Source organism: Odocoileus virginianus, chromosome 7, assembly GCF_023699985.2.
Source record: "Odocoileus virginianus isolate 20LAN1187 ecotype Illinois chromosome 7, Ovbor_1.2, whole genome shotgun sequence".
In the NCBI taxonomy this organism is placed as follows: domain Eukaryota; kingdom Metazoa; phylum Chordata; class Mammalia; order Artiodactyla; family Cervidae; genus Odocoileus; species Odocoileus virginianus.
Window position 1 is genome coordinate 51,714,873 of NC_069680.1, and position 27,913 is coordinate 51,742,785.

General features: G+C 36.4%; 1 protein-coding gene across 10 annotated transcripts in view; it reads left to right on the plus strand.

Moving 5' to 3' along the window:
• The window catches only part of CABCOCO1 (ciliary associated calcium binding coiled-coil 1), a 184,431-nt gene that overhangs the window by 13,365 nt on the left and 143,153 nt on the right, over positions 1-27,913 (plus strand). For 9 of the 10 annotated variants that reach the window (XR_011488758.1, XR_011488759.1, XR_011488761.1 and 6 more), the window contains exon 3: positions 16,527-16,696. Coding sequence is in view for 6 of the 10 variants with exons in the window: in XM_070470704.1 (XP_070326805.1) it covers positions 16,527-16,696 (170 nt within the window). In the remaining 4 variants the exon portion in view is untranslated. Of the gene's footprint in view, positions 1-14,522; positions 14,601-16,526; positions 16,697-27,913 lie in introns of all 10 variants that reach the window. The other variant, XR_011488760.1, reaches the window with a different exon arrangement.

Sequence of the window (27,913 nt, forward strand, 5' to 3'; positions counted from 1 at the left end):
AGTATGAGTCAATTAAAAATTTCATAGATATCAAGTAAGAATTTCATGGTCATTTTACCATTTTTATAAAAGCAGATACTCTTTGGGAATTCTTATTTTTTAGTGCCAGAATTAATTAGAAAAATTCATTTATTAATATCACTGATTACTTAAGTCAGCCATATTACTTTGGACTTCTAGATAACCCCAAATGTTATTGTTGAAATGCAAAAAATAGATATTTATTTATTTATTTTATTTATTTTTTCCATTTATTTTTATTAGTTGGAGGCTAATTACTTTACAATATTGTAGTGGTTTTTGTCATACACTGACATGAAATGCAAAAAATAGATACTCAATACTAGGCAGATAGAGTAATATGATGTAAATGGCACATTTAATATAGTTTATAGTTTATAATTTATCTGTATTGAATAGTAAATAAAATATATTATTTAAAAGTAGTTAATACTGAATAAAACTGCAAACAAATGCTTTTTAGACTTGTATATTTCTCATCAGATCTTAATTTGTACTGTTTATATAACAATCTTTTTGACAATTTTTTTCAATTATTGTCTCTTTTTTGTTAAGTATCTAATTTATAGAAGTATTTTTCATCTCTAAGAGGTGAGATCTAGGAGAAAGTAGATGATTCAAAGAGTGATACAGAAGTTAGCAACATAGAAACAACCCAAATTCAACAGCAGGTTGACCTAAAATGTCATTCTTTCAGGATATGTCATTGACCATATGATTAATAGAATTCACCTGAAGTAATCTCAGATTATAGGACATCAGTTTTGGATAAATTACATCAATGTTATGCCAGGAACCATTTCTTAAAAGAGTGATTTTCTTGAGTTTTTTTTACTTGATTTTTTTAACAGTAATCCTGAAATATTTGCAATCAGTCATTCACTTTCCATTTAAAATAGCATTATGACAGAAATATAATTGAAGTATCCTGTCACCAACTGGCAAAAGTATGCCAAAAGTCATACAATCTAGGAAGCTAAGAAAATGAAAGTGTTAGCCACTCACTCCTGTCTGATTCTTTGCGACCCTATGGAGCCCACCAGGCTCCTCTGTCCATGGAATTTTCCAGGCAAGAATTGGAGTGGCTAGCCATTTCTTTCTCCAGGGGATCTTCCCGACCCAGGAATTGAGCCAGGTCTCCCACATTGTAGGCAGATTCTTTACCATCAGAGCCACTGGGGAAGCCCCTGCAAAGCTATAGTGAAGTAAAGTGGCTCAGTCGTGTCTGACTCTTTGCGACCCCATAGACTGTAGCCTACTGGATTCCTCCGTCCATGGGGTTTTCCAGGCAAGAATACTGGAGTGGGTTGCCATTTCCTTCTCCAGGAGATCCTCCCAACCCAGGGATTGAATCTGGGTCTCTCACATTATAGGCAGATGCTTTACCATCTGAGTCACCAGGGAAGTCCTGCAAAGCTATAAACCTACTGAAATAAATTATAGGATACCAGCACATTCCCTTACCTTTTAACATTAAAAATTTTGCTCCATAAAAGCAACCAATCAAATGAACATTGAAGTATCATTAAAGTATATTTCTGGAATATACTTCAAGCAAGGATAAATAGGTACATTTTTCATCTCCTAACTGCTGTCATTCATGTTTTCCTGTAACTCTGATTTTATTTACAGATCCATGCAAATCCCTTTTGAAAAAAGATACAGACTAAATTGAAAATAACTATTTGAACATAGAAATAATGTGGAGTGATCTCTTAATGACCTTTCTATAACTGGTTTCCATGAGCTGTTCAGCTCTTGCCTTAAGGCTTATTTCTGCATGTCATCATATTCAAAAATTAAAAGGTATTCCAATTTCAAGAGCATGCAAGAATAATGTAATATTTTTACTGAAATTCTTGGTGAGATAAAATAGGTAGTTACATAACCTACCACTATAGGAAGACTTCCTAAATCACTATTAAGCATCTTTTTCTTTCGCTACATTCTCCTGTGTTACCTCAGTGGCCATCTCACTATTCTCCTATCTCCCCTCTTCCTTTATCCCTAGAGGAAAAGCTTACAAATTTGCCAGTAAAATGCATGGAAACTTTACATTTAAACCACAGCTGTATCTTGTTCCCAGCATCTCCCTGCATAAGAGAATAGAAATGTTAAATATTTAGCCTGCAGCTCAAGTTGAAGGTTAAGATTCGAATGGTACTTAGGGAAAGCAATGGAGGACACATTAGGGAAAGAGAGCAAAAGTGGAGGGACCTCAAGGAGATTTCACCAAAATATTCTCAGGCAGTTGTCTATTAATATACAGTTAAAACATTCAAAAAATAAAAGTGTAAAGCAAAGGACACATGCAGCTATTTAGGTCAGATATTTAATTGAGACAATAACATGCAGATTGCAAATGAAGAATACATTTGGAAGGGAAACTAACTTCCAGAAACAAAAAAAAATCATTAGGCAAAGCTGATGTTTAAAGAGGACATTGATTCCATAAAACAAGAGATAAAAATAGAGATTATAAAATATGTTAAAAAGGAGCTGTTAGGACTAAGACAGGAAACTACAGTAAAGAATAAATCCTGGGGAACAAGATGGTGGAGGCATAGGTGGATGTGGAGTTCATCTCTCTCCACGGATACCTCAGGAATACACCTTCAGACACAGAAGTGCACACAGAACACCAGCTGAGAGCAGACAGGAGTACCTGACCAGAGGAGACGAATACATAGAACCACGCAAAACTTGGTAGGATGGAGGAACTAGTAGGGGAAACAGGAGTGTTAGTAAGACTGGACCTGCCCTCAGTGGGTGGGGGAACTGAGGCCTGTGAAGTTGCTTAGTTGTGTCCAGCTCTTTGCGACCCCATGGACTGTAGCCTACCAGGCTCCACCCTCCATGGGATTCTCCAGGCAAGAATACTGGAGTGGAGAATATTCCTTCTCCAGGATATCTTCCCGACTCAGGGATCAAACCTGGGTCTCCTGAACTGCAGGCAGACGCTTTAACCTCTGAGCCACCAGGGTCCAATCCCCACATAGGGACAATTGTCTGAGTCGGAGGAGAAACATTTAAGGCTGAGAATGAAACAGCTGATCTATGGAAGCCTAAATGGAATGAGAATCAGACAGTCCTTGCCACAGCCCTACATACCCCCGAAACGGACAAGGGTTCCCTGGAAGGTGCAGCGGTTGGGAGCTGGAGTTTGGGGAATGTGGAGTGATCCTAGGGCGGGGGCTCCTGTTGACTGCAGAGAGACGGATCAAGGGAAGGTGAGGGAGGAGATTGTGATGGGAAATGCCTGTGGTGGAAGGCCAGGCAGCCATGGAAGCAAGGTGATACGGCTGAGTCACACATAGGGGGTGGAGCCATCACCATAGCCTTTCTTTCTCCACACACCAGCATTGGCAGCTGAACAATACAGAGGCTGGCCCAGCAAATGCCTGATGCACTGAACTACAGAGCAGGACCCCACCCAGGGTACCCCTTTAAGTGCCTGACACGTTGATCTACAGAGTAGGACCCCAGCTAGGAGGGCCCCTCTATGTGCCTGATGCATCAAACAACAGAGAAGGACCCCAGGCAAAGAAGCCCTCTATAAATTCCTGAACGGGCGGAACTATGGAGAAAGACTAGCCAAAGAGGTCTTCTGATAGCCAGCTAAAAAAAACCTTGCAAAAAAGACCCTGATAGGGCCATACTCCTGCAGCGGAAGCAGTTCGTATCCCTGCACACTTGGCGCCACCAGGGTCCCCACAAGCCAAGTAGCTGCACTACCTTCACACTCAACTCCCACTGGGACGGAGCTGCCACAGGCAAAAAAAGCCTTGCATCTGTGCGGGCAAGGTCACCTGGGTAGTATCCAACTCTGTGTGACCTGTAGACCATGGCCTGCCAGGCTTCTCTGTCAGGGAAGGGGGTTCTCCAGGCAAGAATACTAGAGTGTATTGGCCAATACTGGTTGCCATACCCTTCTAGAGCACTATATTTCCTGCTGCCATAGCTGCCAACTCCCCTGAGTACCTGGTGCTGGCAAAACCCCTGCAACCCAAGCAGCTGCACCATCTTGACACCTCACAGGGGCAAACCTGAGTCCTCTAGCGCAGCCTCAGGAGCAAACCCCAGTGCACGACCCACATGCAGAGGTGGAAATAAAACCACAATAGAAACCCAGGGGCAGGGTGGCTAAGGAAGAAGACCCAAAATCTTCCCGCCAGCTGTACGAGCTGCAGGCTGAATCCACACGATCACCTAGGCAGACTCTGTGTCTGTGGAATATATAAAAGGTCATTGAGAGCTCCCACAAAACAAACATGCTAGTACTAATAGCTGTGGACACTGGAGGCAAGAACACACAGGAGTAGCACCGGATTAGAATCTGAGCTGCCCCACAGCAGGTCCAGAGATCAGCCCAGTGTCGGAGGGCATCCCGGGGAGGTGAGGTGGACGGTGACTCCCAGCGAGGGAAAGGACTCTGACAGCAGTGACTCAGGAAAAACATTTATTATTGTTTTGACTTGCTCTGTAGATTCTTTTGGATTCGCCCCGCCTTTTCCCCCCCTTCTGTTCTAGTTGTCGATTTTATTGGCACTGTGAAATGTAATTAAGCTCTTAAGCTTTTTTTTTTATTTTCTCAGATTCATTTTTTATTGCTGTTATAAACCTCTGCCACTACATTGGGCTTTTGCAGTTCTGTGGAGTTTTCCTTTTTTTCTTTAGTTTTAATTTTTTAAATCTATTATTTTTTTTCTACATTTATTCATTTGTTGCATTTAACCTTTGATGTATATAAATCATCTTTATCTACCTCTATTTAACTTTGCATAGCTATTCTTTCTTTCCTTTCTATCTTTCCTTTCCTCTCAACATATTTGTTTTATTTTCATTGCTTTATTCCCCAATTGGCACCTTGCTCTAGTTTTTTTTTCCAGTTTGTGCTTTAGTTAGTTTTGTTCTGGTAGATACAATTTTTGGTTTCCTTTGTTCACTGGGTCGATCTGTTGTACTTTATTTTTCTTGGACTGTTTTGATTTTGCTTATGAGTGTATATGTATATGTGTATATTCAGTCACACTTTTTATTGTTGCTATAAACCACTGCCTCTGCGTGGGGCTTTTGCAGTTCTGTGGAGTTCTGTTTCTCTCTTCTTCTGTTATTTTTTTTCTTTTCTCTTTTTATAATTTTAATTTTCATTTCTTCAAACCTATTATATTTTTTATACTTTTATTCCTTTGTTTGCCTTTCCTATTGTTCTTTTCCCCTTGCAATTAATCCTTAATGTATATAAATCTTCTTCATCTATCTCTGTTTAACTTTACATATTTATTCAAACTTTTCCTTCTTTCCGTTCCTCTCAACATTTTGTTAGTTTCATTTTCATTGCTTTATTCCCCAATTGACACTTTAGTTTTGATTTACAATTTGTGCTTTAGTTTGTATTGTTCTGGTAGACATCATTTTTAGTTTCCTTTGTTCACTGGGTGGATTTACTGTATTTTTGTTGGGCTGTTTTGATTTTGCTTATGGGTGTATATGTGTATCTTCAGTCACACTTTTTATTGTTGCTGTAAACCTCTGCCTCTGCATGAGGCTTTTGCAGTTTTGTGAAGTTTTCTCCTTTTTTCTTTCCTCCATTTTTTCCTCTTTTTTATAATTTTAATTTTTTTAAAAACTTATATTTTTAGTACATTTATTCCTTTGTTTGCCTTTCCTACTGTTCTTTTACCCTTGCAGTTAATCTTTAATGTATATAGATCTTCTTTATCTATCTCTATATAATATTGCATATATATTCTTTCTTTCCTTTCCTCTCAACATATTTGTTAGTTTTGTTTTCACTGTTTTATTCCACACTTGGCACCTTGCTTTAGTTTTGTTTTCCAGTTTGTGCTTTAGTTAGTTTTGTTCTTACCTGGTAAATATAATTTTTGATTTACTTGGTTAGCTGGGTCAATCTACTGTTCTCGATTTCTGTTGGACTGTTTTCAGTTTGCTCATGGCTTTATATGTGTATGCGTATATTCCATTATTTTAATTATTACTTGCCTGATTTAATAACTGCCATTTGTCTGGGGTTCATCTTTGGTTTCTTGTTTTTGGATATTTGTTTTAATCTCACTTAAGGCCATAACAAACCACTTGTGGAATCTTTGTTTCTGACCAGAGATTAAGCTCTGAGCCTTTGGAGTGGGAGCACTGACTCCAAGACCCTAGACCAGCAGAGAACTAACCCTCAGTTCAGTGCAGTCGCTCAGTCATGTCTGACTTTGCGACCCCATGAATTGCAGCACGCCGGGCCTCCCTGTCCATCACCAACTCCCGGAGTTTACTCAAACTCATGTCCATTGAGTCAGTGATGCCATCCAGCCATCTCCTCCTCTGTCGTCCCCTTCTCCTCCTGCCTCCAAACCCTCCCAGCATCAGGGTCTTTTCCAATTTGAGTCAACTTTTCGCATGAGGTGGCCAAAGTACTGGAGTTTCAGCTTCAGCATCAGTCCTTCCAGTGAACACCCAGGACTGATCTCCTTTAGGATGGACTGGTTGGATCTCCTTGCAGTCCAAGGGACTCTCAAGAGTCTTCTCCAACACCAGAGTTCAAAAGCATCAATTCTTCAATGTTCAGCTTTCTTTATAGTCCAACTCTTACATCCATACATGACCACTGGAAAAACCATAGCCTTGACTAGGTGGACCTTTGTTGGCAAAGTAATCTCTCTGCTTTTTAATATGCTACTAGGTTGGTCATAACTTTCCTTCCAAGGAGTGAATGTGTTTTAATTTCATGGCTGCAGTCACCATCTGCAGTGATTATATATAAATAAATAAAGTCTGCCACTGTTTCACTGTTTCCCCATCTGCTTCTCATGAAGTGATGGGACCAGATGTAATGATCTTAGTTTTCTGAAAGTTGAGCTTTAAGACAACTTTTTCAGTCTCCTCTTTCACTTTCATCAAGAGCCTTTTTAGTTCCTCTTCACTTTCTGCCATAAGAGTGCTGTCATCTGTGTATCTGAGGTTATTGATATTTCTCCCAGCAGTCTTGATTCCAACTTGTGCTTCTTCCAGCCCAGCATTTCTCATGATGTACTCTGCATATAAGTTAAATAAGCAGGGTGATGATACCTAGGGAGTATGAAATAGTGAGAACTTACAGAAAGGAGATCACTTGAATATAAGACCTGGCATCACCCAACCACCAGTAACACCCTGTGCAGGACCCCTCATCTAAACAACAAACAAAACAAAAATACAAACCAAATTATCAGCAAACAGGATTACCACCCCATTCATCCTTCCCCATCAGAGGAAAAACAAACAAACAAACAAAAACTCAGCACAAATCTCATCTTATACGAAGCTTACACAAACCACTGGACCAACTTTAGGAGGTCAGAAACCAAAAGGAAGAAAGAATTGAGCCTTGTAGCCTGGGAAAAGGAGACCTCAAACATAGTTTAAAAAAAAAAAAAAAGCAGAGCAATACCACACAAATGAAGGAACAAATAGAAGCAGAGAAATCCAAATTAATGAAGATGAAATAGGCAAACTACCTGAAAAATAATTCAGAATAATTATAGTAAAGATGATCAAAAACCTTGAAAAAAGAATGGAAAAAATGCAAGAATCAACTAACACAGACCTAGAAAAATTAAAGAATAAACATACAGAGACAATCAACACAATTACTGAAATTAAAAATACTCTAGAAGGAATCAATAGCAAAATATCTGAAGCAGAAGAACGAATCAGTGAACTGGAAGAGAAAATGGTGGAAATAACTTCTGAAGAGCAAAATAAAGTAAAAAGAATGAAAAGAACTGATGATTGTCTCAGAGACCTCAAGCAATATCAAATGCACCAACATTTGAACTATAGGGGTCCCAGAAGAAGAGAAAAAGAAAGGTTATGGGAAAAATTTTGAAGAGATTATATGAAAATTTCCTCAACATGGAAAAGGAAATAGTCATTCAAGTGCAAGAGCCACAAAGAGTCCCATATAGGATAAATCCAGGGAGAAATACGCCATGACACATGCTAATCAAACTAACAAAGACTAAACACAAAGAATATTAAAAGCAGTAAGGGAGAAGCAACAAGTAACATAAAAGGAAAACCCCATACACCTAACAGCTGATCTTCAGCAGAAACTCTGCAGGCCAGAGGGAATGGAAGGATATATTTAAAGTATCGAAAGGGAACAGTCTACAACAAAGATTACTGTACTGGCAAGGATCTCATTCAAAATTGATGGAGAAATAAAAAGCTTTTCAGACAAGCAAAAGTTAAGACAATTTATTATCACCAAATCATCTTTACAACGTATGTTAAAGGGACTTATATAGTCAAGAAATATAAGAGAAGAAAAAAGATCTACAAAACCAACTCCAAACAATTAAGAAAATGGTGCACTGGGATGACCCAGAGGGATGGGACGGGGAGGGAGGTGGGAGGGAGGTTCAAGATGGGGAACACATGTACACCCATGGTGGATTCAAGTCAATGTATGGCAAAACCAGTACAATGTTGTACAGTAAAATAAATTAATTAATTTTTAAAAAAATGGAAATAGGAACATATATATCAATAATTACTTTAAATGTAAATGTAAATACTCCAAACAAAAAGACACAGACTGGCTGAATGGATGCAAAACAAGACCCATATATATAATATCTACAAGAAACCCACTTCAGACCACAAGATGTCAAAACCTCAAGTCAGGTCACTTCAGACCTCACTTCAAACCACGTATAGACTGAAAGTGAGAGGATGGAAAAATATATTCCATGCAAATGGGAAGCAAAAAAAAGCTGGAGTATCAATCATCATATCAGACAAAATAGACCTTAAAATAAAGATTACAAAAGATAAGGAAGGAAACTCCATAATGAACAAGGTATCAATCCAAGAGGAAGATACAATTGTAAATATCTATGGACCCAGCATAGGAGCACCTCAGTACATAAGACAAAAACTTACAGACATAAAAGGAGAAATTCACAGTAACACAATAACAGTAGGAGACTTTAACACCCCAGTCACACCAATGACAGATCATCAAAACAGAAAATTAATAAGGAAACACGTCTTAAATGATACATTTGATGAGATGGATCTCATTGATATCTTCAGGATATTTCATCCAAATTCAGAAGAATACACCTTTTCAAATGTACATGGAACATTCTCCAGGAAAGACCACATCTTGGGTCACATATCAAACCTCAGTAAATTTAAGAAAATAGAAATCATATCAAGCATCTTCTCTGACCACAATGCTATAAGACTAGATATCAATTACAAGAAAAAGATGTAGACAACACAAACACATGGAGATTATACTGTAAGTTTCTAAATAGCCAACTGGTTACAGAAGAAATCAAAAGGGAAATCAAAAAATTTCTAGAAACAAATGACATTGAAAACACGACAACTCAAAACCTATGGGTTGCAGCAAAAGCAGTTCAAAGAGGGAAGTTTATAGAAATACGATCCTATCTCAAGAAACAAGAGAAGCATCGAATAGACAACCTAACTTTACACCTAAAGCAAGTGGAAAAAGAACAAAAAAACCCAAAATTAGTAGATGGAAAGAAATTATAAAGGTCTGAGCAGAAATAAATGAAAAATAAATGAAAGAAACTATAGTAAAGATTAATAAAACTTAAAGCTGGTTCTTTGAGAAGATAAACAAAATTGACAAACCTTAGCCAGAACTCAGACTCATCATGAAAAAAAGAGGCAAATCAAATCAACAAAATTAGAAATGAAAGAGTGGTTACAATGATAATGCAGAAATACAAAGGACTATATGAGACTATTTTGAACAACTATATGGCAATAAAATGGATAACCTGTAAAAAATGGACACGTTCTTAGAAAAGTTCAATCTTCCAAGACTGAGCCAGGAATAAATAGAAATTTCAAACATCCTAATTACAAGCACTAAAATTGAAGCTGTGATCGAAAATCTCCCAAAAAACAAAAGCCCAGGACGAGATGACTTCACAGGAGAATTCTGTCAAACATTTAGAGAAGAGCTAATGTGCATCCTTCTAAAACTCTTTCAAAAATTTGCAGAGGAAGGAGCACTTCCAAACTCATTCTATGATGCCACCATCACCCTGACACCAATCCAGACAAAGACAACACAAAAAACGAAAACTAGGGTGAAACGGATAACCAGCTCAGGTTGGGTACATGAGACAAGTGCTCGGGCCTGGTGCACTGGGAAGACCCAGAGGGATCGGGTGGAGAGGGAGGTGGGAGGGGGGACTGGGATGGGGAATACATGTAAATCCATGGCTAATTCATATCAATGTATAACAAAAACTACTGTAATGATGTAAAGTAATTAGCCTCCAACTAATAAAAATTAAAAAAAAATAAAATAAAAAAAAAACGAAAACTATAGGCCAATATCACTGATGAACATACCTGCAAAAATCCTCAGCAAAATTATAGCACACAGAATTCAGCAACACATCAAAAAGCTCATACACCATGATCAAGTTGGGTTTATTCCAGGGATGCAAGGATTCTTCAATGTTTGCAAATCAGTGTGATACACCATACTAACAAATTGAAAGACAAAAACCATATAATCTCAGTAGATGCAGAAAAAGCCTTGGACAAAATTCAGCACCCATTTATGATTAAAAATCTTCAAAATTGGGCATAGAAGGAACCTCCTTCAACATAGTAAAGATGATATATGATAAGCCTACAGCAGACATTATTCTCAATGGTGAAAAACAGAAAGCATTCCCCCTAAGATCAGGAACAAGACAAGGGTGTCCACTTTCACGACTGTTATTCAACATAGTTCTGGAAATCCTAGCTACAGAGGTCAGAGAAGAAAAAGAAATAAAAGGAATACAGATCAGAAAAGAAGAAGTAAAGCTCTCACTGTTAGCAGATGACATGATACTGAACATAGAAAATCCTAAAGATAGTATCAAAATTACTGAAGCTAATCATTTAATTTACCAAAGTTCCAGGATATAAAATCAATACACAGAAATCACTTGTATTATATACTAGCAGTGAAAAATCAGAAAGAGAAATTAAGGAATCAGTCCCATTCACCATTGCAACAAAAGCAATTGAATATCTAAGAATAAACTTACCTAAGGAGACAAAACAACTGTACACAGAAAATTATAAGACAGTTATGAAAGAAATCAAAGATGACATAAACAAATAGATATTCCATGCTCCCGGATAGGAAGAATCAATAATGTGAAGGTGACTGTACTACCAAAGGCAATCTGTGGATTCAGTGTGATCCCTATCAAATTGTCAATGGAATTTCTCACAGAACTAGAACAACAAATTTCACAATTCATATGGAAACACAAAAGACCCTAAATAGCCAAAGCAGTCTGGAGAAAGAAGAATGGAGCTGGAGGAATCAACCTTCCTGACTTCAGATTATACTACAAAGCTACAGTCATCAAGACAATATGGTCCTGGCACAAAAACAGAAATATAGACCAATTGAACAAGATAGAAAACCCAGAAATAAACCCAAGCACCTATGTGTACCTTATTTTTGACAAAAAAAAGGCAAAAATATACAATGAGGCAAACACAGCCTCTTCAATAAATGGAGCTGGTAAAACTGGACAGCTACATGTAAGAGAATGCAGTTAGAGCACTTCCTAAACCCATACACAAAGATAAACTCAAAATGGATTAAAGACCTAAATGTAAGACCAGAAACTAAAAAACTCTTAGAGGAAAACAAAGGCAGAACATGCAATGACATAAATCAAAGCAAGATCCTCTCTATGACCCACCTTCTAGGTTCAGTTCATAACAGTTGCTCAGTCATGTTCGACTCTTTGCGACCTCATGGACTGCAGCATTCCAGGCTTTCCTGTCCATTACCAGCACCCAGAGCTTACTCAAACTCATGCACATAAAGTCGGTGATGCCGTCCAACCATCTCATCCTCTGTCATCCCCTTCTCCTCCTGCCTTCAATCTTTCCCAGCATCAGGGTCTTTTCAATGTGTCAGTTCTTCCCATCAGGTGGCCAAAGTATTGGAGTTTCAGCTTCAGCATCAGTCCTTCCAATGAATGTTTAGGACTGATTTCCTTTAGGATGGACTGGTTGGATAGGGACTCTCAAGAGGTTTCTCAAACACTACAGTTCAAAAACATCAATTCTTCAGTGCTCAGCTTTCTTTATCATCCAAATCTCACATCCATACATGACTACTGGAAAAAGCATAGTGTTGACTAGACAGACCATTGTTGGCAAAGTAAAATCTCTCCTTTTTAATATGCTGTCTAGGCTGGAAATAACTTTTCTTCCAAGGAGTAAGTGTCATTTAATTTCACGGCTGCAATCACCACCTGCAGTATTTTGGAGCCCCCAAAATTAAAGTCTCTGTTTCCTTTGTTTCCCCATTTGCCAGGAAGTGATGGGACCAGATGCCATGATCTTAGTTTCCTGAATGTTGAGTTTTAAGCCAACTTTTTCACTCTCTTCTTTCACTTTCATCAAGAGGCTCTTTAGTTCTTTTTTGCTTTCTACCATAAGGGTGGTGTCACCTGCATATCTCAGGTTATTGATATTTCTCCTGGCAGTCACGATTCCAGCTTGTGCTTCATCCAGTCTGGCATTTTGCATGATGTACTCTGCATATAAGTTAAATAAGCAGGGTGACAGTATACAGCCTTGATGTACTCCTTTCCCTATTTGAAACCAGTCTGTTGTTCCATGTCCAGTTCTAACTGTTTCTTCTTGACCTGCATCCAGATTTCTCATGAGGCATTTGCATTTCTTTTTCTTTGGGATGGTCTTGATCACAGACTTTTGTACAATGTCATGAACCTTTGTCCATAGTTCTTCAGGCACTCTGTCTATCAGATCTAATCTCTTGAATCTATTTGTCACTTTCAGTGTATAATCATAAGGGATTTGATTTAGGTCATACCTGAATGTTTAGTGGTTTTCTCTGCTTTCCTCATTTTAAGTCTGAATTTGGCAATATGGAATTCATGATCTGAGCCATTATATGTATACCTATGGCTGATTCGTGTTGAGGCTTGACAGAAAACAACAAAATTCTGTAAAGCAATTATCCTTCAATAAAAAATAAAGGAAAAAAGAATAAATCCAGTATAGACCTTAACTTGCTGAAAATCAAGTCAGTAATGGAAAAAATTTATGAAAACATTCAAGATACAGATTATAGCAATTAGATGTTAGAGCATACATCTAGCATAGTGAATCAGAGAAGTAATTTAAACTTCATAAAATAAAAGCTTTGATAGCAAAGAAAATAAGAAAAGTTGCTATTCAAAAACTGTTTCTTAAACAAATACACTCTTATTGTAAATTTCCCCTCTCCCCCCAAAAAACCAAAGCTTTAAGGATATAATTCAGAATAAAATGCTACAGGGTTTGTTTTAGTTATTCCATGTATTGGTTGAAGTATTATTTTATTTTCTATGTGGCTAGCTAGTGCTGCCAGCATCATTTTTTTAACTTTTTATTTTATGTTGAAATAAACTGCCTCATTCTTGAACAATTTGTACTTCCCTTACTGCTTTTGAAATATTATGCTGTTTCCATATGTATTTGGTCTGTTTCTTTGTTTTCTACCTGTTCCTTCACCTATTTATTGATTCTATTAAAATACCACAAGTTTTTACTACTATGGAAGTTTTCTTACTGCTTTTCACTTAAGACTAAGTGGTACTATAAACATTGAAAAATGAATCTTGCTGACTGATACCCAACACAAATGGAAGATGGCTGGCTAGTAAGATAACCTCCCTTCCCAGAGTGCCTGCCTGTTCTTTTCTGCATCTACCATTTAATTTCTCTGCTTGACAAAATGTATCAGTTGTGCATGCCTTTATTTGCTTGTAACATGAAAACTGATTGTATTGTCTTAAAAATAAAGTTTATGCACATTTACACATATATGTGTATGTAAACTATCACATAATGGGACATTGAGAGACAGAGTAACTACAGTGTTGGTTGACTCAAGTCCTCAAAAGTATCAGGAAGTAAGGCTTAATCTTGGGATTGATTTTTCTTATAAAACAACTAATAAAAAAAAAAAAAAAAAACTGCAAGTACCAGTCAAAGCTGCTTATTTATGCTTTTGATTTTTGTTCCACAGAAGAAAATTAACCTTACCTTTAGCTATGCATTAACTAGAACAACTTAGGACAGTACCCACTGTAGGTCAATAATTATAAAGAATGCCATATACTGAAAGACATTATATAGCATTATGAGAAGGGAGTTATGATTACTGTGAAAAGACTCAGATCTCACTTTGGGGACTGGGGTCTACCCTGATACCACTGTAAATGAAATGTTTGTGAGTTGGATGAGAGTGTGTTAAAGATAACATCAGCTTTATTTTTTCCCAAACTTGTTTAATCTTGCTATATTCATTATTCTGATCATATAATTTATTTCAATATTATAAATAATAAGGACTTTTTTTAAAAAATAGCTGTATAAAGTTGTCACACAGACAAACACACACACACACTGTCTTTCTCCCTCAGAAATCACATATAAGCATCAAGGAAATATCAATTCCATCTCTGTACTAAAAAGGAGAATGAAAGTCCAGACTGCAAAATGTGAGTATGCCTGCCGGAAACATGGTAGACCAAGCAGAAGTGTGGGGAAAAGTACAAGGAGGATCACATAGTTGAAGATCTGAGAATGAGTTTAAAAAATATACTTATTGTCCCAGGTGAAGAGAAAACTCTGAAGTGCCATTCCAAGAACACTTGTTTGCAACAGCAGGCCTATATTATAAAGCATGGAGCAGATACTTCCTATAACTATAAGAAATAGGTTGTTTATGTGGTAATAAGGAGAACCTATTCTACATTTTTCATTTTTCCCACTAATTGAATAAAGGCTAACAAGTAGAATAATTGACATAAACTTATATAGAAAATAGCTTGTAATATGATCAGGTTTGAGCATTAAGCAAGGAGTATACATACAAAGACATTGCAAGGATAAAAATGAAGAATAGAAAAAAGAAATGTCAGGCAAAGGAAGTACACCAGAAAAATATGGCCATGAACAGACAGATAATATGCTCAAATATTTATCATGAATTAAGAACTCTTGTAAAGTAGTCACAAGAACATAAGACAGAGATACAAAAAAATCAAGGCAGAGATAAAAAGAAATAAAAGGTGATGAAACTTTTTTGTAAAAAGTGTAGAGAAGGAGAGATCTCACAGAAGTGAAATTTATAAGCAGCCCAAGGGAGAATTAACAGTGCTGAAAATACAAGGGACACAGAAGACAGTAATGAGAAAAGCATATAAAATGAAAAGGAAATTGATTTAAAATTTTTTGAAGATTAAAGAAAATTACAGTATTAGAAAAAATGAGTAAAACATACATAATTAGAATTCTTAAAAAAGAAAACAATAAATATTTAACAATCCATTTCCAGAACACTGTCAGAAGTAAAAGAAATTTGATTGTATAAATGGAAAAAGACATTGAATTTGAAAGAAAAGAAAAAGTTATTACATTTTACTTCAGAGAGAAATAAGTGAAAAAGGAACCTCCTGACAACTGTTGGCGGGAATGTAAACTGATATAGCCATTATGAAGAACAGAATGGAGATTCCTTAAAAATACTAGGACTAAATATACCATATGACCCAGCAACCCCACTACTGGGCATATTCCCTGATAAAACCACAGTTCTAAAAGGCATATGTACTGCAATGTTCATTGCAGCACTATTTACAATGGCTGGGACCTGAAAGCAACCTAGATGTCCATCAACTTATGAATGGATAAAGAAGATGTGGTACGTATATACAATGGAATATTACCCAGCTATAAAAAATGAATTTGAGTCAGTTCTAGTGAGGTGGGTGAACCTAGAGCCTACAGAGTGAAGTAAATCAGAAAGAGAAAATCAAATTAATATATTAACCCATATATAAGGAATCTAGAAAAACAGTATCAGTGAACCTATTTGCAGGGAAGGAATGGAGATGCAGATGTAGAGAATGAACTTGTAAACATGGTGGGAAAGGGAGAGAGAGAGAGAGAGTAGCATGAATGGAGAAAGTAGCATCAACATATGAATAGCTGGTGAGAAGTTGCTGTATAACACAGGGAGCCCAGCTCGGTGATTACCTACAGGGGTGGGATGAGAGAAGGGAAGGGAGGCTCAAGAGAGAAGAGTTACATGTATAATTAACACTGATTCACATATTCTGTGGCAGAAACCAGCACAACATTGTAAAGCAGTTTTCCTCCGATTAAAAAAAGAGAGAGAGAGAGAGGGGAGGAGAGAAATTTAGAAGAAGAAGAAAGAGGAAGTGGAAAAAAAAACAGTAATAAGAATTTTCATGTGCTGTCTCTTTTGAATGCTGATTTGGATTTATTTGATATAATCTTGGATTTTTTAGATTATGAGCATTATAGAATCTTCATTCAAGAAAAGTATCTGTTTTTAAAACTTAGAAAAGGAACTGTTCAATGTTTAATCAGTTTTAATATCTGGATTTTTCTTGTTACAGGAAACTAGAAAAGTTTTTGAATTTCAAAAATCTTCAAACCTGTTTAAAGGAAGCCAGTCTACTAGATTATTATGTATCTGGATTTTTGTGGGCAAAAGGAATGGACTTTTCTGTTATTCAATATTCAAAATTTATGACTTTACTAGATATGCTACTTCATAATCTTAGAAGTAAGTACATTACTTTTTCTTTTTTTAAGGAAAGAAAATTTAGTCTACTGTCTAAATGAATTTTCTCAAGCAAAAGCTCCTAATTTTTTTGTAAATCCTACAATGAAAATTATGTTTTTTCCTTGGGTATATATAGCAAGAATATACTTCTTAACTTCATTAAGTTGTAAAGCATTAATACTTAACAAGGTTAATGTTCTCTTAATAATGAATATGTCAGATATGTTACTTTAATTCTGAAATCTCATTAGTGTCATCCATCCCAAAAATGTCAAGTAGTCCGGATTTATCTAGATATTTTTTATTGTTTGAGCTGTTTTCATCTTATCTTACATTTAAATATTACTGTAATATCAAGTTTGCTGTTAAGAGGAGGTACTTTGGTCAGTATCAAAGCCCCATGAAATAGACATTAATCCCATACACTTAGATTTTGTGACTTATTTTATTTACTGAAATGAGTTACGACAGGAAATTTGGAAATTCTTCCTTGGAGCAATTTTAAATGTGATGACTTTTGTTTGAGAATAAACAGAGTTACTTTCTTGGAAGGAAGAAAAGAAGGAAATCTATCATTACTTATTGCCAGCTTTGTCCTGGGCAGTATGTTTGGTTCTAATCTTCAACATACATTGGAAAATGCAGAACAGCTACAGGGGAGGTATCATAACCCCTATATCACAGTTGAGCAAGTGGTCCAAGGTGCATAGTTGGTACATAGCAGAACTAGAACATGAATCTTACTGTATAATCAAAAGACCATGAACACAATAAATGTCAAAGTGTTTCTAACTCCACTGAAAGACTGCTTGTGTCTATGGGAGGCAGCTTTGCTTCCTTCCTTCCTTCCGTTTCTTCCTCCTTCTATTTTGTCTCTTTTCTTTTGATTATTTGCTGTTTTTAGTTTCTTTTTTTAAAAAGTTGAGGTAGAAGACCTTTCTACCCCTAAAAAATTGTCACCATTGTCCTAGTAAAATTTATGGAGGACTTTTGGTCACACAAAGCTTATTTTGTTCCTTGTATCCTTTTCTAACTGTTCAGAAGCAGGGGAAATACTGTATTAGCAAAATTAATTGAAGAATCACTCATATCCTATATATCTTTCCTGCTCCTCATCACCCTTAACAAGGGAAGAACTGGTAGTTTTTGTATGTGAGGAGGAGAAATCAATATTTCTCTTTCTCTGCAAATAGGAGAATTTCATTTTTTCTTTACTTAGGTATGTGGTGCCATGTTAAACATTAATAATGTACCAATAGAAGAAAAAATAATTGACAATGAGAAATATTGTATGATATTAACTGACTGATTTCAGATTATTCTGTACCTAATATAAAACTAAAACAAAAACTGAGGTCGTAGGTAGGTAGTTTTGAGAATTCAGTCTTTTCCAGTACTATTTTATTCGGAGCCCTGATAAATAATATAACATTGTTTCAGTGTCAGTTGTTGAACTATAATCTTCCAAAAAAGAATTCTTAGTAAATCATCACAAAAACAGACTTTGGCTGCTTTTTCCCTCATGACACAAATATTTGTGGAATCTTTGAGTACTACAGGTCTCGAAACAGTCTTTCAATACTATTGTCAAAATTACTAGGCAGACAAAGAACTGTGTGAATCTCATCCTGCATGGAAAATATTAATAACTAGATACCAACAATAAAATGAAATGGATATTGAGATTAGATGACAAAGACTTCAAAACGGCTACAGGAGCTTAAAAGAACTGTTGTGAACATTGTTGAAACAAACGTCAAAATATAAAGAATCATGAAGGAAACAGACGGTATAATCAAGAAACAGAATTTTAGAACCAAATTGTACAATGACCAAAATTAAAATCTCACTGAGTAGAATCAATAACAGAATGGAGACAAAGGAAAAATCAGTGAACTTAAAGATGGAAGATCAATAGAAATTATCCAATCTGTGCAATACAGAGGAAAAAAAAAGATTGGTAAACAAATGAACAAAACCTCAAGGACCTATGAACAGAAGTTCTAATATACATATCATTCAGAGTCCCAAAAGGACAGGAGAAAGAGTACAGTGCTAAACAAGCATTTGAAAAAGCAATAGTTGAAAACATCCCAAATTTAGCAGAAGACATAGACCTGTAAATTCAAGAGGCTAACTAGTCACAAATAAGGTAAACCAAAAGAGAAACATCAACTGTCTGGATCTAATTGCCATTTACAGAACAGTATACCCCAAAACAACAGAATAGTCATGCTTTCAAGTGTGTATGGCACAGTCATCAAGGTGGACCATATCCTGGGTCATGTAACAACCTTAAATTTAATTGAAACCATACAGATATGTTTTCTGACCATCATGGAATTAAGCAAATAATTAATAACAGAAATATGTAAGGGAAATCTCCAAACACTTGGATATTGAACAGCACAATTCTTACTAGTCCATGAGTAAAAGAGAAAGTCTCAACAGATATTAGAAAAGATTTTTAAGTAAATGAATAGATCATGGATCCACCAGAAAAGAAAGAAATAATAAACAGAAGTCAATGAAATTGAAAATGAAAAACCAATAGAGAAAATCAATGAAACAAAAATCTGGATCTTTGATAAGATCAAAGTTGATAAACATGAAGTAAAACTGACTAAGAAAAAAGATGGAAGGTACAGGTTATTATTATCAAGTATAGAAAAGGATATCACTAAACATTGTGCAGACATTAACAGAATAATAAGAGAATGTTAATTATACATACATTAGAAGACAAAAGTAACTGACCAGTTTTCAAAAACCTCAAACTAATAAAATTCACCAAGATGAAGTAGATATCTTGATAGTCCCATAACTACTGAAAAAATTGAATATGTTGCTAAGAACTATTGGAAAAAATTCTTCAGCCCCGATGTTTCTACGGGAAAATTCTGTTAAACATTTAATGAAAAAATACCACAAATTATATATGACATCTTCCAGGAATAACAGAGGAAAGAACTCTTTGTAACTCATTTTGCGAGGCTAAAATTATCTTCATACCTAAACCTGACAAAGAGAAGAAGGGGGGTGAGGGGAAAGGGAAAAGAGGAAAAAGTTGAGGAAAGGTGGGGAAGTAGGGCTAAAAAGAGGAGAAGAAATTACAGAGAAATGTCCCTAATGAACACAAAAGCATCTCAACAAAATACTGTCAGAATTAATCAGGCAATTCATAAAAAAATAATATAGATGACCAGTTGGGCTTTATGCCAGAAATTCAATGCTGAATGGTTCAGTGTTGAAAATCTGATTCATGTAAAAAATTGAAAGGAGAAAAGATCACGTGATCATGTAAATGGATGCAAAGACAGCATTTGACTAAGTACAACATCCATTCATTGTTTTTAAAGTCAGAAAATTAAGAAAAGATGTGGTTTTTCTCAACCTTATAAAAGATATCTACAGAAAAGCCACCATCATACTTAGTGGAGAAAAGCAAAATTCTTTCCTTGTAAGATCAGGGTCAAGGTAAGAATGTCTAGTCTTAACTCCTGTTCAGCATAAGAATTGGAGTCTTAGCAATAAGTGCAGTATAGTGAGAAAAAGAAATAAAACACAGGCAGACTGGAAAGGGGGGGATTATACAGTTCCTGTTGTCAAATGAAATGATTCTCTGTATAGCAAGTTCCACAGAATGAAAAAATTTCCTTGAACTAATGAATTGAGCAATGTTGCATGAAGAAGGTCAAAACACAAAAGTCAGTTGTATTTCAATATACTAGCAATGTATATTACATACCAAATTTTTAAGAAACAAATATCTTCAGTTCAATTGCTCAGTTGTGTCCAACTCTTTGCGACTCCATGAACCACAGCACACCAGGCCTCCCTGTCCATCACCATTCCTGGAGTCTACCCAAACCCATGTCCATTGAGTCGGTGATGCCATCCAACCATCTCATCCTCTGTTGTCCCCTTCTCCTCCTGCCCCCAATCCCTCCCAGCATCAGGGTATTTTCTAATGAGTCAACTCTTCGCATGAGGTGGCCAAAGTATTGGAATTTCAGCTTCAACATCAGTCCTTCCAGTGAACACCCAGGACTGATCTCCTTTAGGATGGACTGGTTGGATCTCCTTGCAGTCCAAGGGACTCTCAGGAGTCTTCTCCAACACCATAGTTCAAAAGCATCAATTCTTCGGCGCTCAGCTTTCTTCACAGTCCAACTCTCACATCCATACATGACTACTGGAAAAACCATAGCCTTGACCAGACGGACCTTTGTTGGCAAAGTAATGTCTCTGCATTTAGATATGCTATCCAGGTTGGTCATAACTTTCCTCCCAAGGAGTAGGCATCTTTTAATTTCATGGCTGCAATCACCATCTGGAGTGATTTTGGAGCACCCCCCCTAAAAAAAGTCTGACACTGTTTCCACTGTTTCCCCATCTATTTCCCATGAAGTGATGGGACTGGATGCCATGATCTTAGTTTTCTGAATGTTGAGCTTTAAGCCAACTTTTTCACTCTCCTCTTTCACTTTCATCAAGAGGCTCTTTAGTTCATCTTCACTTTCTGCCATAAGGGTGCTGTCATCTGCATATCTGAGGTTATTGATATTTCTCCTGGCAATCTTGATTCCAGCTTGTGCTTCTTCCAGCCCAGCATTTTTCATGATGTACTCTGCATATAAGTTAAATAAGCAGGGTGACAATATACAGCCTTGACGTACTCCTTTTCCTATTTAGAACCAGTCTGTTGTTCCATGTCCAGTTCTAACTGTTGCTTCCTGACCTGCATACAGGTTTCTCAAGAGACAGGTCAGATGGTCTGGTATTCCCATCTCTTTCAGAATTTTCCACAGTCTGTTCTGATCCACACAGTCAAGGGCTTTGGCATAGTCAATAAAGTAGAAATAGATGTTTTTCTGGAACTCTTGCTTTTTTGATGATCCAGCAGATGTTGGCAATTTGACCTCTGGTTCCTGCCTTTTCTAAATCCAGCTTGAACATCTGGAAGTTCACGGTTTGTGTATTTCTGAAGCCTGGCTTAGAGAATTTTGAGCATTACTTTACTAGCGTGTGAGATGAGTGCAATTGTGTGGTAGTTCGAGCATTATTTGGTATTGCCTTACTTTGGGATTGGAATGAAAACTGACCTTTTCCAGTCCTGCGGCCACTGCTGAGTTTTCCACATTTGCTGGCATATTGAGTGCAGCACTTTCACAGCAGCATCTTTCAGGATTTGAAAAGGCTTAACTGGAATTCCATCACCTCCACTAGCTTTGTTTGTAGTGATTCTTTCTAAGGCCCACTTGTCTTCACATTCCAGGATGTCTGGCTCTAGGTGAGTGATCACTATTGTGATTATCTGGGTCGTGAAGATCTTTTTTGTACAGTTCTTCTGTGTATTCTTGCCACCTCTTCTTAATATCTTCTGCTTTTGTTAGGTCCATACCATTTCTGTCCTTTATTGAACCCATCTTTGCATGAAATGTTCCCTTCGTATCTCTAATTTTCTTGAAGAGATCTCTAGTCTTTCCCATTCTATTTTCCTCTATTTCTTTGCATTGATAGGTGAGGAAGGCCTTTTTATTTCTCCTTGCCATTCTTTGGAACTCTGCATTCAGATGGGAATATTTTTCCTTTTCTCCTTTGCTTTTTGCATCTCTTTTCACAGATATTTGTAAGGCCTCCTCAGACAGCCATTTTATTTTTTTGCATTTCTTTTCAATGGGGATGGTCTTAATCCCTGTCTCCTGTACAATGTTAGGAACCTCCGTCCATAGTTCATCAGGCACTCTGTCTATCAGATCTTGTCCCTTAAATCTATTTGTCACTTCCACTGTATAATCATAAGGGATTTGATTTAGGTCATACCTGAATGGTCTAGTGGTTTTCCCTACTTTCTTCATTTACAGTAACTCAAAAAATCATAGAAGTATTGATAGAGAAGTACAAATCTAACAAAATATGCACAGTCTACATGCTAAAAACTACAAAATGATGATAAAAATAAAACCTAAACAAATGAAAAAATATACTGTGTTCTTGGATTAGAAGTCTCCACATGATAAAGATGTCTTTCCAAATACATAGATTTAATGCAGTATCAATCCAAATGCCAGCAGGATTTTTTCTAGACATACTCACTGATTTTAAAATTTATATGGAAAGGCCAAGGACCTAAAACACTAAAAGTTTTTTGAAAAATAAGAGTAAAGTTGCATAAGGCTTAATACCCAGTTTAAGAATTACTATATAGTTATAGTAATGAAGTCAGTGTGGAATTAGTGAAGGGATAAACACATGTGTCAGTGAAACAGAAGACAGAATTCAGAAATAAAAAAATGGTCATCTGACTTTTTGATAACTATGCAAAAGTAATTCAATGGAACCAAGTCTCCTTTTCAATAAATGTATTGAAACAACTGCTCATCTATATTGAAAAGAGTGCACTTCAGCCTAAACTTTTCACTTGATGCACGTTAACTCTAATTATTATAAACTTGAGATATAAAACTATAAATCTTTAAGAATAAAACATAAGAGAAAATCTTTATGACCTTGGGTTATCGAGAAGTTCTTAGATGTGAACCCCAAAACAGTACCTGTAAAAGAAAAATTTATAAATTGGACTTCATCAAATTTTAAAACGTTTTTTTATGAAAGTCATTGTTAAAAGAATGAAACTACAGGCTGCAGACAGAGAAAAATATATTTGCAAATCACATATTTGAAAAAGGGCTTGTATCTGTAATGCATAAAGAACTCTCAAGACACAGCAATAAGGAAAAAAATCCTATTAGAAATGGACAAAGCCATCAAAACCCATAACTTCTGTTTAACCATCAGGCAAACTAAATTGAGGAACATTGTGCAAAATATTTGACTGGTCCTCTCCAAGCTGACAAGGTTATTACAGACAAGAAAAGTCAGAGAAACTATCAATCTAGGGGGACCTAAGGGACCTGAAAACCAAATGTAATTGGTGTCCTGGATGATGTCCTGGAATATTAAGTAAAAATTATGGAAATTAATAAAATATGGGCTTTAGTTCATTGTAATGTTTGTTTAAATTTGGTTTATTAGTAGTAATAAATGTATCATGATAGTGTTTGATATTAAAAATGAGATAAGCTGTGTGGAGGGTTGGCAAGAATTCTCAATACTATTTTTGTAATTTTTCTATAATTGCAAATCTTTTACAAAATAAAGTTTACCTTTTTAAAAAAAAAATGGGCAAAGAATCTGAACAGATGCTTCACCAAAGAAGATATAAAAGGATAGCAAATAAACTCCTGAAAAGATGCTCAACATCATTAGTCATTAGGGAAATGTAATAAAACCACTGTAATGCCATTACACATCTGTTATAATGGGTAAAATAAAAAATACTGACAGTATCAAGTGCTGCCAAGGATTCAGAGCATCTAGAACTCTTGTTCTTTGTTTGTGGAGATACAAAATGGCACAGCCACTCTGTACAGTAGTTGGCAGTTTCTTATAAAATTATATCCGACTCATCCCTCTCTAAAGAAACATTCATTACTGTTAAGAAAGAAAATCATATAGTCACACAAAAACTTGTGCATGAATTTGTCTAGCAGCTCTGTTCATAAGTGCTCAAAAGTAAAAGCAAACATCTATCAATGGATGAACAGGTAAATAAACTATGCTATATCCATATAATGGAACACTACTCAGCAGTGAAAGTAGTTGAGTCATGATACAACAATTTGAATGAGTCTCAATAGCATCATACTGAGTTAAAGAAGTAAGTCTTAAAAAAGATTGTATTCTGTATGATTGCATCTATGGGAAATTCTCAACAAGTCACAACTACAGCAGTGGAGAACAAATCAGTGTTTGCCGGAGGTTGAGGTAATGAGAGGGCATAAAAAGATAGCATGAGGGAGTTTTTGGAGGTGATATACCTTTTCTGTATCCTGATGGTAGTGGTGGTTACATGGGCTATCCAAGTGTTTAACTTTCTAGAACTGTACACCAAAAGGAAAAGTGAATTTCACTGTATGATAGTGTTAAAAAATATTTATGTATAAAAAATATATGTACATAAATATTTATGTATAAAAACATAATATTTATGTATAAAAGATCTAGTGAAAGAAAAATATGTGCTTTAACAACAACAAAAGACTAAGCAGGAATAAACTTTAAAAAAGCAATGTGCAAGCCCTATATGAAGAAAACTTCAGAGCATTTTTAAAGTCACACAGGAGGTTTTTAACATTTGGAAAAACTTAAAACATTCTTTGAAAGACTCAACATCATAAAGATGTTAAATCTTATCAAATTAACTTATAGCATTAATATTCCAATAAAAGTGCCAACAGTATTTTGTTAATATTTTTGTCTAGGGGTGAGTTTCTAGGCAAGATGATTCTAACAAAATATGGAAAATAAACAGGACAAATAGCCAGAAAAACTGTCTTCAAAAAATGTAATAAACTATAGCATATCTTAGTAGTATTAGTACTAGTAGTAGTACTTCTGTAGTTTATTAACAGAAAGCCTCAAGTATTTGAACACAGTGATGAATCACTAGATAGACAGACCAAAGGAACAGCAATTTAACTAATCTTTAGAATTCAGTATTCAGTAAAATGACTCAAATCTGTGATGAAATGATAACATTATTCAGGAAATAATACTGGGACAACTGGGTATCCATCAAGAAAAAAATGAAATTGGATTCAAACCTCTGTCTGTCTGTCAATATAAACCAGAATACATTCCAAATGGCTCAAATGCTTAATTTTAAATTAAGTGAAGCCTTAAAAATATTAGAGAAAAACATGGTTTAATTTATTTACAACCTTGGATGGGGAAGATCTTTATATTTCAAAATTCTGAAGCCATAAAGATAAAATTTGATATAAATTTCATTTATAAAAGTCTGCAATGGAAAAATACCAAAATAAAAATAAAAATTAGAACCTGGGGAAAAAAACATTGCATCTCAGACATCAACAAACAAGTTCTATAATATAAAAAAAGAGCATATAAAAGCAAGAAGAAAAAGACCAATAGTGCAATAGAAGAGTATACCAAGGTTATGACTAAATAAGTACAAATGATTCTTAAATAAATGAAAAGCTCAGTCTTAAAGATAAGAAAAATGTTAATTAAGACTACACAAAAATGTTATTTGTCATATAGCAAATTGACAAAACTGTAAAACTTTGGTAGCATTTTCAGCTGTCAAAGCTGTAAGAAAACAAGTACTCTCTTGTGTTGCTAATGGAAGTAAAAGACCCATTGTGGAATGTAGGTTAGCAGCTGTCTATCAAATTTACAAGATGTATTATCTCTTTGACAAATGTATTGTCTCTTCCCAGCAATTCAACTTTTGGGAATTTATCCTGCACATTCACTGGCACACACATAACCTGACATATATGTAGAGTCATTAGTTGCAGTAATGTTTGGAACAGCAAAAAATTAGAAACATCAATTGATAATATCAGTGTGAATTCTTGTTTAACATAAGAAATATACAGATGAATAGTTGTAGAGTTCAGTGTAAACATATATTCATAAACTTCTTTGCTCTATTCACAAAGAGGGCCAAAAAGCAATGATATCCAAAAGCAGTGAGCCTGCCACCCAGGACTCAGGCCTTGGTTTATAATTTCATTCTCTGATGAAAGGAACCAGAGCTCTGTAGAAAAATGGCTGATTGTAGACCTAGAGCAGGGAACATAAAAGGTAAGCGTGGGGCATCTTGTAGTGGCCAGAAAAAAGTGCTTAAAAGTAAGAATGATGGGAGTATGCACAAAGAATAGAAAAGCCAACTGAAAAAGCTCCCAATATCCACAGAACAAATTGAACAAGATAGCATAGTATTGAATTATAATACAAAGTATAAAATTAGCTTCCATGAATCCATACTGATGAAAATGATTGAATAAATAATTTGAATAAATGAATTAATGCTTGAATAAATAATTCAGTTCAGCTCAGTCGCTCAGTCATGTCCAACTCTTTTTAACCCCGTGAATCGCAGCATGCCAGGCCTCCCCGTCCATCACCAACTCCCAGAGTTTACTCAGACCCATGTCCATCGAGTCGGTGATGCCATCCAGCCATCTCATCCTCTGTTGTCCCCTTCTCCTCCTGCCCACAATCCCTCCTGGCATCAGGGTCTTTTCCAGTGAGTCAACTCTTCGCATGAGGTGGCCAAAATATTGGAGTTTCAGCTTCAGCATCAGAACTACCATCTCTTTAACTACCTGCAAATAGCCATGGGATAACATGGCCTTGGCAACCTGAAGTGGTGTTGGTGGCCTGGAAAGTGGCTTCGCAAAGATCACCCTAGAGACAGAGACAGGAGCATGGTAGTGACCAGTGCTCCAGTTACCAGTGCAGCACTGGTGGCGGCAGATTGGCCCCAGGACGACCACCAGGAGTGGAGAGGCCTGGGTACTGTTCACTCCTGGGTGGCTGATTAACTCCACGGCAGACAGCTGCTCCTGGGCGGCACATCAGCTCCATGGTGGACAGTGGCTCCTGGGCAGCAAGTTGGCTCCAAGCAGCCAGTGGCAGCCATGATGCTGGGGTGCCCTATGCTCCTGAGCATCCTCCAACATTGACTCCAGCCTGCCTCCGACCCACTTACCAGCCATTCCAGCGTCGCCTTTGCCTCGCTCCCCTGACTGCACATTGACTGACACTGGATGGCCAGTGACGGTTTAAACACTCAAGAAGGACCAACAGTGGGACAGCCAGGGCACCATGCATGTAATCCAGCTACCTTGAGCAGCTGAAGGACATGTCCCAGCTAGTTAGGGCCTGACAAAACATGGTCCACTGGAGATGGGAGTGACAGACCACTTCAGTATTCTTACCTTGAGAACCCTATGTACAGTATGAAAAGGCAAAAATATATAACACTGAAAGATGAACCTCCCAGGTTGGTAGGTGTCCGGTATACTATGGGTGAAGAGCAGAGAAATAGCTACAGAAAGAATGAAGAGGATGGGCCATAGCCAAAAGGATGCCCAGTAGTGGTTGTTATCTGGGGGTAAAAGTGAAATCCAGTGCTGTAAAGAAAAATATTGCATAGTAAACTGGAATGTTAAATCCATGAATCAAGGTAAATTGGATGTGGTCAAACGAGATGGCAAGAGTAAACATGGACATTTTACGATAAATTGGATGTGGTCAAACGAGATGGCAAGAGTAAACATGGACATTTTACAAATCGATGGTGAATGAAAATGAATGGGATGGGTGAATTTAATTCAG